Genomic DNA, 13618 nt, shown 5'->3' on the forward strand with positions numbered 1-13618 from the left:
TTGGTGAGTACACGCTATCCGATTAGTTTGCAGTTGCTACAGACCGTCAAAGACATAATTAGATTTGATTAAAAGAGAGAAGACAAAAATGGCTTACAAAAGAAATAGATTATATTGTGATGATTAGCTCTTTCGGTACATTTATTAATACCACAGCATGACCTACTTTCCATATGTTTTGCAAAGATATATAAAAATATTTCAATTGCATTTCTTGTCATGTCATTACTCAATGCTTGCATGGCTGTATGATATACACCTGCAACACCTCACCACCTGCTGTGCTCACACGCAAGTGCATAGTCTTCCTGACTTGACAGTCAATAAACTCTTATACAAACCTATATGACAAACTGCGTGAAATGTATGCATATTTTAGTATATACTATAACGTTTATAGATAGAGCATCGAACAGTATATAAAGTTAATATAAACGCAAAGGAGAGATCCTTTGCATAAAGATAGAAGTATGTCTAGTTGTGCGTTTAAAACATGCAGCTGAAGGAAATGTAGTTTTCATAGAAGTTGAAATACAGACAACTAGATGGCCTTATCCTCCAATCAACGACTAGTGACGGTAGAAAACAACAACAGGTTACAGGAACAATAAGTCTAAACATTTAACAAGTGAATAAACTCTGTGTTAACAACTTGTGGAAAGCTTGTGTTAATGACTTGTGGATAGCTTGTGTTAACAACTTGTGGATAGCTTGTGTTAACAACTTGTGGATAACTCTGTGTTAATGACTTGTGGATAACTCTGTGTTAATGACTTGTGGATAACTCTGTGTTAATGACTTGTGGATAACTCTGTGTTAATGACTTGTGGATAGCTTGTGTTAAAAACTTGTGGATATCTCTGTGTTAATGACTTGTGGATAATTCTGTGTTAATGCCTTGTGGATAACTCTGTGTTAATGACTTGTAGATAGCTTATGTTAACAACTTGTGGATATCTCTGTGTTAATGACTTGTGGATAACTCTGTGTTAATGACTAGTGTCACATGTATTCCATCCAAATAAAATACCCAGAAACAAAGCAAAAACTAAAATTAATAATTGAAGTAAACTTAAAGAAGAAACATGTTTATTTGATGTCACAGAGAGCTGCCACGCCTCGTAGTATCCAGTAGTCTGGACTCTGGTTATAGTTGGTGCGCAGATATATGGATGTGATGTAGGTCAGATCTGTACGACAAGGCTTCTTGTACACAGGACACTGATAAAGCCTGACATCTTTAGACGGTCCCGTATTCACAGCATACATATGCACGACAGGCAACACACAAAACAACACCTTAGGAGTCGGCTCACACAATCGAATGTTTTTCTTGTCCCAGCCAGCACCGTCTAGACACAAGCCATAGACATAGACACCTGCAAAAATAACTTATGAGCTGCGTACAGACGTAATTGAACCCAGAATTAAAAGTCAAGACTACGATTTAATGCTATAAAATACCTTTAAAATTACAAGTACGCATGTGTGTAAAATTCTACTTAAAACAACCAACAAAAAAAACCTCTAAGACTTTATGTATTTCACCCTGTTCAACATGAAAAGCCCCAGAAAGCTAACATATCCTAGTTTGGTAAAAAGCAAGTTTATCTGTTTCTGTAAAAATATTTTTCTATATTTGGCAATACAAAAAGCCATAAAAATATTTAACTTATGGAGTTTTTATTCCACAAAAAGAAGCAGACATTGAGAATACAACTCCAATTTAATATGGGTCATGAATAATTTTAAGAAACAGTTGTTTTTTCCCCTTAGATCCGACATTATGCTCACTTCGCATACGTAGTAATAACACAAAATCAACTTTACACTAACAGAGCCTCGTGTACATAGTACGGACACCTTCAGCTGTACACTAACTAAGCCTCAGATAAGGTCAGGTAGATATAGAGAGATAAGGTCAGGTAGTTATAGAGAGATGAAGTCAGGTAGTTATAGAGAGATGAAGTCAGGTAGTTATAGAGAGATGAGGTCAGGTAGTTATAGAGAGATGAGGTCAGGTAGTTATAGAGAGATGAAGTCAGGTAGTTATAGAAAGATGAGGTCAGGTAGTTATAAAGAGATGAAGTCAGGTAGTTATAGAGAGATGAAGTCAGGTAGTTATAGAGAGATGAAGTCAGGTAGTCATAGAGACATGAGGTCAGGTAGTTATAGAGATATGAAGTCAGGTAGTTATAGAGAGATGAAGTCAGGTAGTTATAGAGACATGAAGTCAGGTAGTTATAGAGAGATGAAGTCAGGTAGTTATAGAGAGATGAAGTCAGGTAGTTATAGAGAGATGAGGTCAGGTAGTTATAGAGATGAAACCAGGTAGTTATAGAGAGATGAGGTCAGGTTGTAATAAAGAAATACAGTCCGGTAGTTATAGAGACATGAGGTCAGGTAGTTATAGAGAAACAAATCAAAAACAGTATTTGAGGAGAACCGACGGTAGTGATGCTGGAGATTAATGGATTTATAATTTTCGTACAGCTGACAAAATCAACACAGAATTAATGAGGACCCTTCGATTATGTCATCTGCCTGTTTTTTGCTTGGCATGTGACTAGCAGTTTACAGTAGCTTGTTTTGTATTTCAACAGATTTTTTACAGAAAGACACAAATCATAACGGACAGATAGACATTTTGAATGTACCGCAAAATATTGTGAGAGATGTTGAAGTTCTTTCTACTCGCACAATGACTACTAGCAACAATCGTGACACATTTAATGCACACATTTAATGCAAACTTCTCAGTATGAAAACGTAGAATAGATTATTTCCATGAAACAAACCAGCTTTTTAATATAAACCATTGAATCATTGTAACAACTCTCTGGATGACTGCAATTAACGCATGAGAATGGATTTTGAGCGATACCTGCAATAAGCCGAATAAACTAATAATCTTATCTCGAGGTCTATAATGAGACTTTGTAGACCGAGCTTCAACGATATGTGAAAATTAATAATGTAATAATGAGTAAATAGTGAATTATAGCAACAAAAACTGCATAAATTTTTTCACATTACTCAAATAAAAAATAATTCATACTTACATTAGCAAATACATTACACTACTTTTAATTACCGTTGTTATAGTTCTTCGTGTTCCGAAAATAAAAATATGAAAACACAGTATTAATTGCCACATGCATTATGCAATAACATAAAATATTTGCTATTGTCTATACATGCAGGTATATTCAAACAGCTGATTGAAGCAGCTGATTGAAGCAGCAGATAGTACACAATGAACTTGGCACTAAAATCGATAATTTGTCAAGTCATGAGTCAAGCTGCATGGGCACACTTTGAATAGCTGAACATATCATAGAATTAGACATTGTTTACCTTCCAAAGGAGCTGTCTGTATGTCTTCCTTATACATCTTAGTAACATCATTATACAAAGTAACACTATCCAGCGCCCAACCTTTATGAGCTCGTGTCACTTCCTGTCTCATAGCGGTAAGGAAGCCTTGAGGATTGAAGAAGCCAGTCATCCAGAATAACTTGGGTCGTCCTATTAAAGATTTTATTAGTCTATTTATTCACAAAGGCCCGGTATGATTACGGGCACTCATAGAGAGTACGCATATGGTGTATACATTTAGTGCACAAAGGCCTGGTATGATTACGGGCGCTCATAGAGAGTACGCATATGGTGTATACATTTAGTGCACAAATTCCAATAGTGTATCAGTCATAGATGAATTATAGTCTAACCTTGACATACAAAGTTTATTTGTTCTGAATGTCATTTGTATGTTAAAACTGTCATATGTTGGAGCAGATATTATTACGCAAGTATATTGTATTTTGATTAATTAGCTTCAGAGCATAAAAAAAATGATAAATACTTCAAATAATTATATATAGTATTAAAACGATACTTCATTAAAACAGGTTAAAAAACTACATGTAAAAACCTAAATCATATGTAAAAACCAGTACAATGTAATAATTAAAAAAAGGTTTTCATTGTTACTAGAAGTGTAGCCTTGGCAATACGTAGGGCAGTGGTGGAGCAAGTGACAAATATATCCAAATATACAAATATATATATTTCATTATTTTTACATTCTATTTTCAATTTTTACTAGTTTTTTTACGTTACTCGCAGAACTGCCACGTCTAAAAAAACTTTTAACGTCGCCTGTCGAAAATTATGTTGGGTGGAAAACGCTTATTTTCTCAAATTTTATGTTGTATATTGACGCAATTCATACATGCATTACATGATCGCAAGTTGAGGTTTGACTGTGCGCATCTTTTGGCGATGAGCGAAGTATACGATGGTATGCAACGAGTGAATCGATCTGGCTTCATTGCCAGAGGCAGTGCCCATGCCTCTTGCAGCTTTATTGAAAGTTGTGATCCAAAATCTTTATCAATAGTTAACCTATGTAAAATACAATAACCGAATACAATCTCTATCAATAGTTAACCTATGTAAAATACAATAACCGAATACAATCTTCATCAATAGTTAACCTACGTAAAATACAATGACCGAATACAATCTCTATCAATAGTTAACCTACGTAAAATACAATAACCGAATACAATCTCTATCAATAGTTAACCTACGTAAAATACAATAACCGAATACAATCTTTATCAATAGTTAACCTACGTAAAATACAATAACTGAATACAATCTCTATCAATAGTTAACCTACGTAAAATACAATAACCGAATGCAATCTCTATCAATAGTTAACCTACGTAAAATACAATAACTGAATACAATCTCTATCAATAGTTAACCTATGTAAAATACAATAACCGAATACAATCTCTATCAATAGTTAACCTACGTAAAATACAATAACCGAATACAATCTCTATCAATAGTTAACCTATGTAAAATACAATAACCGAATACAATCTCTATCAATAGTTAACCTATGTAAAATACAATAACCGAATACAATCTTTATCAATAGTTAACCTACGTAAAATACAATAACTGAATACAATCTCTATCAATAGTTAACCTACGTAAAATACAATAACCGAATGCAATCTCTATCAATAGTTAACCTACGTAAAATACAATAACTGAATACAATCTTTATCAATAGTTAACCTACGTAAAATACAATAACCGAATACAATCTCTATCAATAGTTAACCTATGTAAAATACAATAACCGAATACAATCTTCATCAATAGTTAACCTATGTAAAATACAATAACCGAATACAATCTTCATCAATAGTTAACCTACGTAAAATACAATAACCGAATACAATCTCTATCAATAGTTAACCTATGTAAAATACAATAACCGAATACAATCTCTATCAATAGTTAACCTATGTAAAATACAATAACCGAATACAATCTCTATCAATAGTTAACCTATGTAAAATACAATAACCGAATACAATCTCTATCAATAGTTAACCTATGTAAAATACAATAACCGAATGCAATCTTTATCAATAGTTAACCTATGTAAAACACAATAACCGAATACAATCTTTATCAATAGTTAACCTATGTAAAATACAATAACCGAATACAATCTTTATCAATAGTTAACCTATGTAAAACACAATAACCGAATACAATCTCTATCAATAGTTAACCTATGTAAAATACAATAACCGAATACAATCTCTATCAATAGTTAACCTACGTAAAATACAATAACCGAATACAATCTCTATCAATAGTTAACCTACGTAAAATACAATAACCGAATACAATCTTTATCAATAGTTAACCTATGTAAAATACAATAACCGAATACAATCTTCATCAATAGTTAACCTATGTAAAATACAATAACCGAATACAATCTTCATCAATAGTTAACCTACGTAAAATACAATAACCGAATACAATCTCTATCAATAGTTAACCTATGTAAAATACAATAACCGAATGCAATCTTTATCAATAGTTAACCTATGTAAAACACAATAACCGAATACAATCTTTATCAATAGTTAACCTATGTAAAACACAATAACCGAATACAATCTTTATCAATAGTTAACCTATGTAAAATACAATAACCGAATACAATCTTTATCAATAGTTAACCTATGTAAAATACAATAACCGAATACAATCTCTATCAATAGTTAACCTACGTAAAATACAATAACTGAATACAATCTCTATCAATAGTTAACCTACGTAAAATACAATAACCGAATGCAATCTCTATCAATAGTTAACCTACGTAAAATACAATAACTGAATACAATCTTTATCAATAGTTAACCTACGTAAAATACAATAACCGAATACAATCTCTATCAATAGTTAACCTATGTAAAATACAATAACCGAATACAATCTTCATCAATAGTTAACCTATGTAAAATACAATAACCGAATACAATCTTCATCAATAGTTAACCTACGTAAAATACAATAACCGAATACAATCTCTATCAATAGTTAACCTATGTAAAATACAATAACCGAATACAATCTCTATCAATAGTTAACCTATGTAAAATACAATAACCGAATACAATCTCTATCAATAGTTAACCTACGTAAAATACAATAACCGAATACAATCTCTATCAATAGTTAACCTACGTAAAATACAATAACCGAATACAATCTTTATCAATAGTTAACCTATGTAAAATACAATAACCGAATACAATCTTCATCAATAGTTAACCTATGTAAAATACAATAACCGAATACAATCTTCATCAATAGTTAACCTACGTAAAATACAATAACCGAATACAATCTCTATCAATAGTTAACCTATGTAAAATACAATAACCGAATGCAATCTTTATCAATAGTTAACCTATGTAAAACACAATAACCGAATACAATCTTTATCAATAGTTAACCTATGTAAAACACAATAACCGAATACAATCTTTATCAATAGTTAACCTATGTAAAATACAATAACCGAATACAATCTTTATCAATAGTTAACCTATGTAAAATACAATAACCGAATACAATCTCTATCAATAGTTAACCTACGTAAAATACAATAACCGAATACAATCTCTATCAATAGTTAACCTATGTAAAATACAATAACCGAATGCAATCTTTATCAATAGTTAACCTATGTAAAACACAATAACCGAATACAATCTTTATCAATAGTTAACCTATGTAAAATACAATAACCGAATACAATCTTTATCAATAGTTAACCTATGTAAAACACAATAACCGAATACAATCTCTATCAATAGTTAACCTATGTAAAATACAATAACCGAATACAATCTCTATCAATAGTTAACCTACGTAAAATACAATAACCGAATACAATCTCTATCAATAGTTAACCTACGTAAAATACAATAACCGAATACAATCTTTATCAATAGTTAACCTATGTAAAACACAATAACCGAATACAATCTCTATCAATAGTTAACCTATGTAAAATACAATAACCGAATACAATCTTCATCAATAGTTAACCTATGTAAAATACAATAACCGAATACAATCTTCATCAATAGTTAACCTACGTAAAATACAATAACCGAATACAATCTCTATCAATAGTTAACCTATGTAAAATACAATAACCGAATACAATCTCTATCAATAGTTAACCTATGTAAAACACAATAACCGAATACAATCTTTATCAATAGTTAACCTATGTAAAATACAATAACCGAATACAATCTTTATCAATAGTTAACCTATGTAAAACACAATAACCGAATACAATCTCTATCAATAGTTAACCTATGTAAAATACAATAACCGAATACAATCTCTATCAATAGTTAACCTACGTAAAATACAATAACCGAATACAATCTCTATCAATAGTTAACCTACGTAAAATACAATAACCGAATACAATCTTTATCAATAGTTAACCTACGTAAAATACAATAACCGAATACAATCTTTATCAATAGTTAACCTATGTAAAATACAATAACCGAATACAATCTTCATCAATAGTTAACCTACGTAAAATACAATAACCGAATACAATCTTTATCAATAGTTAACCTACGTAAAATACAATAACCGAATACAATCTCTATCAATAGTTAACCTACGTAAAATACAATAACCGAATACAATCTTTATCAATAGTTAACCTATGTAAAACACAATAACCGAATACAATCTCTATCAATAGTTAACCTATGTAAAATACAATAACCGAATACAATCTTTATCAATAGTTAACCTATGTAAAACACAATAACCGAATACAATCTCTATCAATAGTTAACCTATGTAAAATACAATAACTGAATACAATCTCTATCAATAGTTAACCTACGTAAAATACAATAACCGAATGCAATCTCTATCAATAGTTAACCTACGTAAAATACAATAACTGAATACAATCTTTATCAATAGTTAACCTATGTAAAATACAATAACCAAATACAATCTTTATCAATAGTTAACCTATGTAAAATACAATAACTGAATACAATCTCTATCAATAGTTAACCTATGTAAAATACAATAACCGAATACAATCTCTATCAATAGTTAACCTACGTAAAATACAATAACCGAATGCAATCTCTATCAATAGTTAACCTACGTAAAATACAATAACTGAATACAATCTTTATCAATAGTTAACCTACGTAAAATACAATAACCGAATACAATCTTTATCAATAGTTAACCTATGTAAAACACAATAACCGAATACAATCTCTATCAATAGTTAACCTATGTAAAATACAATAACCGAATACAATCTCTATCAATAGTTAACCTACGTAAAATACAATAACCGAATGCAATCTCTATCAATAGTTAACCTACGTAAAATACAATAACTGAATACAATCTTTATCAATAGTTAACCTACGTAAAATACAATAACCGAATACAATCTCTATCAATAGTTAACCTATGTAAAATACAATAACGGAATACAATCTTCATCAATAGTTAACCTATGTAAAATACAATAACCGAATACAATCTTCATCAATAGTTAACCTACGTAAAATACAATAACCGAATACAATCTTTATCAATAGTTAACCTATGTAAAACACAATAACCGAATACAATCTCTATCAATAGTTAACCTATGTAAAACACAATAACTGAATACAATCTCTATCAATAGTTAACCTATGTAAAATACAATAACCGAATACAATCTCTATCAATAGTTAACCTACGTAAAATACAATAACCGAATGCAATCTCTATCAATAGTTAACCTACGTAAAATACAATAACTGAATACAATCTTTATCAATAGTTAACCTACGTAAAATACAATAACCGAATACAATCTCTATCAATAGTTAACCTATGTAAAATACAATAACCGAATACAATCTTCATCAATAGTTAACCTATGTAAAATACAATAACCGAATACAATCTTCATCAATAGTTAACCTACGTAAAATACAATAACCGAATACAATCTTTATCAATAGTTAACCTATGTAAAACACAATAACCGAATGCAATCTTCATCAATAGTTAACCTATGTAAAATACAATAACCGAATACAATCTCTATCAATAGTTAACCTACGTAAAATACAATAACCGAATGCAATCTCTATCAATAGTTAACCTACGTAAAATACAATAACTGAATACAATCTTTATCAATAGTTAACCTACGTAAAATACAATAACCGAATACAATCTCTATCAATAGTTAACCTATGTAAAATACAATAACCGAATACAATCTTCATCAATAGTTAACCTATGTAAAATACAATAACCGAATACAATCTTCATCAATAGTTAACCTACGTAAAATACAATAACCGAATACAATCTCTATCAATAGTTAACCTACGTAAAATACAATAACCGAATACAATCTCTATCAATAGTTAACCTACGTAAAATACAATAACCGAATACAATCTTTATCAATAGTTAACCTATGTAAAATACAATAACCGAATACAATCTCTATCAATAGTTAACCTATGTAAAATACAATAACCGAATACAATCTTCATCAATAGTTAACCTACGTAAAATACAATAACCGAATACAATCTCTATCAATAGTTAACCTACGTAAAATACAATAACCGAATACAATCTCTATCAATAGTTAACCTATGTAAAATACAATAACCGAATACAATCTTCATCAATAGTTAACCTACGTAAAATACAATAACCGAATACAATCTTTATCAATAGTTAACCTACGTAAAATACAATAACTGAATACAATCTCTATCAATAGTTAACCTATGTAAAATACAATAACTGAATACAATCTCTATCAATAGTTAACCTACGTAAAATACAATAACCGAATACAATCTCTATCAATAGTTAACCTACGTAAAATACAATAACCGAATACAATCTCTATCAATAGTTAACCTATGTAAAATACAATAACCGAATACAATCTTCATCAATAGTTAACCTATGTAAAATACAATAACCGAATACAATCTTCATCAATAGTTAACCTACGTAAAATACAATAACCGAATACAATCTCTATCAATAGTTAACCTACGTAAAATACAATAACCGAATACAATCTCTATCAATAGTTAACCTACGTAAAATACAATAACTGAATACAATCTCTATCAATAGTTAACCTACGTAAAATACAATAACCGAATACAATCTCTATCAATAGTTAACCTACGTAAAATACAATAACCGAATACAATCTCTATCAATAGTTAACCTATGTAAAATACAATAACCGAATACAATCTTCATCAATAGTTAACCTACGTAAAATACAATAACCGAATACAATCTTTATCAATAGTTAACCTACGTAAAATACAATAACCGAATACAATCTCTATCAATAGTTAACCTATGTAAAATACAATAACCGAATACAATCTCTATCAATAGTTAACCTACGTAAAATACAATAACCGAATACAATCTCTATCAATAGTTAACCTACGTAAAATACAATAACCGAATACAATCTTTATCAATAGTTAACCTACGTAAAATACAATAACCGAATACAATCTTTATCAATAGTTAACCTATGTAAAACACAATAACCGAATACAATCTCTATCAATAGTTAACCTATGTAAAATACAATAACTGAATACAATCTCTATCAATAGTTAACCTACGTAAAATACAATAACCGAATGCAATCTCTATCAATAGTTAACCTACGTAAAATACAATAACTGAATACAATCTTTATCAATAGTTAACCTATGTAAAATACAATAACTGAATACAATCTTTATCAATAGTTAACCTATGTAAAACACAATAACTGAATACAATCTTTATCAATAGTTAACCTACGTAAAATACAATAACTGAATACAATCTCTATCAATAGTTAACCTACGTAAAATACAATAACCGAATGCAATCTCTATCAATAGTTAACCTACGTAAAATACAATAACTGAATACAATCTTTATCAATAGTTAACCTACGTAAAATACAATAACTGAATACAATCTCTATCAATAGTTAACCTACGTAAAATACAATAACCGAATGCAATCTCTATCAATAGTTAACCTACGTAAAATACAATAACCGAATACAATCTTCATCAATAGTTAACCTACGTAAAATACAATAACTGAATACAATCTTCATCAATAGTTAACCTACGTAAAATACAATAACCGAATACAATCTTCATCAATAGTTAACCTACGTAAAATACAATAACTGAATACAATCTTTATCAATAGTTAACCTATGTAAAATACAATAACCGAATACAATCTTTATCAATAGTTAACCTACGTAAAATACAATAACCGAATACAATCTCTATCAATAGTTAACCTATGTAAAATACAATAACCGAATGCAATCTCTATCAATAGTTAACCTATGTAAAATACAATAACCGAATACAATCTTTATCAATAGTTAACCTATGTAAAATACAATAACTGAATACAATCTCTATCAATAGTTAACCTACGTAAAATACAATAACCGAATGCAATCTCTATCAATAGTTAACCTACGTAAAATACAATAACCGAATACAATCTCTATCAATAGTTAACCTATGTAAAATACAATAACCGAATACAATCTCTATCAATAGTTAACCTACGTAAAATACAATAACCGAATACAATCTCTATCAATAGTTAACCTACGTAAAATACAATAACCGAATACAATCTTTATCAATAGTTAACCTACGTAAAATACAATAACCGAATACAATCTTTATCAATAGTTAACCTATGTAAAACACAATAACCGAATACAATCTCTATCAATAGTTAACCTATGTAAAATACAATAACTGAATACAATCTCTATCAATAGTTAACCTACGTAAAATACAATAACCGAATGCAATCTCTATCAATAGTTAACCTACGTAAAATACAATAACTGAATACAATCTTTATCAATAGTTAACCTATGTAAAATACAATAACTGAATACAATCTTTATCAATAGTTAACCTATGTAAAACACAATAACTGAATACAATCTTTATCAATAGTTAACCTACGTAAAATACAATAACTGAATACAATCTCTATCAATAGTTAACCTACGTAAAATACAATAACCGAATGCAATCTCTATCAATAGTTAACCTACGTAAAATACAATAACTGAATACAATCTTTATCAATAGTTAACCTACGTAAAATACAATAACTGAATACAATCTCTATCAATAGTTAACCTACGTAAAATACAATAACCGAATGCAATCTCTATCAATAGTTAACCTACGTAAAATACAATAACCGAATACAATCTTCATCAATAGTTAACCTACGTAAAATACAATAACTGAATACAATCTTCATCAATAGTTAACCTACGTAAAATACAATAACCGAATACAATCTTCATCAATAGTTAACCTACGTAAAATACAATAACTGAATACAATCTTTATCAATAGTTAACCTATGTAAAATACAATAACCGAATACAATCTTTATCAATAGTTAACCTACGTAAAATACAATAACCGAATACAATCTCTATCAATAGTTAACCTATGTAAAATACAATAACCGAATGCAATCTCTATCAATAGTTAACCTATGTAAAATACAATAACCGAATACAATCTTTATCAATAGTTAACCTATGTAAAATACAATAACTGAATACAATCTCTATCAATAGTTAACCTACGTAAAATACAATAACCGAATGCAATCTCTATCAATAGTTAACCTACGTAAAATACAATAACTGAATACAATCTTTATCAATAGTTAACCTACGTAAAATACAATAACCGAATACAATCTTCATCAATAGTTAACCTACGTAAAATACAATAACCGAATACAATCTTCATCAATAGTTAACCTACGTAAAATACAATAACCGAATACAATCTCTATCAATAGTTAACCTATGTAAAATACAATAACCGAATACAATCTCTATCAATAGTTAACCTATGTAAAATACAATAACCGAATACAATCTTCATCAATAGTTAACCTACGTAAAATACAATAACCGAATACAATCTCTATCAATAGTTAACCTACGTAAAATACAATAACCGAATACAATCTTCATCAATAGTTAACCTACGTAAAATACAATAACTGAATACAATCTCTATCAATAGTTAACCTATGTAAAACACAATAACCGAATACAATCTTCATCAATAGTTAACCTACGTAAAAT

General features: G+C 29.4%; 1 protein-coding gene across 1 annotated transcript in view; it reads right to left on the reverse strand.

Moving 5' to 3' along the window:
• Nucleotides 1-1035: 1035 nt before the first annotated feature.
• Nucleotides 1036-13618, reverse strand: part of LOC137390801 (dynein axonemal heavy chain 8-like) — a 93653-nt gene continuing 81070 nt past the window's right edge. The window contains exons 76-77 of the mRNA XM_068077118.1: nt 3358-3528; nt 1036-1379 (exon numbers count right to left, since the gene is read on the reverse strand). Of these exons, the coding sequence (XP_067933219.1) occupies nt 1090-1379; nt 3358-3528 (461 nt within the window). The 3' untranslated portion in view covers nt 1036-1089. The remainder of the gene's footprint in view (nt 1380-3357; nt 3529-13618) is intronic.

This window comes from Watersipora subatra, chromosome 3, assembly GCF_963576615.1.
Source record: "Watersipora subatra chromosome 3, tzWatSuba1.1, whole genome shotgun sequence".
NCBI lineage: Eukaryota > Metazoa > Bryozoa > Gymnolaemata > Cheilostomatida > Watersiporidae > Watersipora > Watersipora subatra.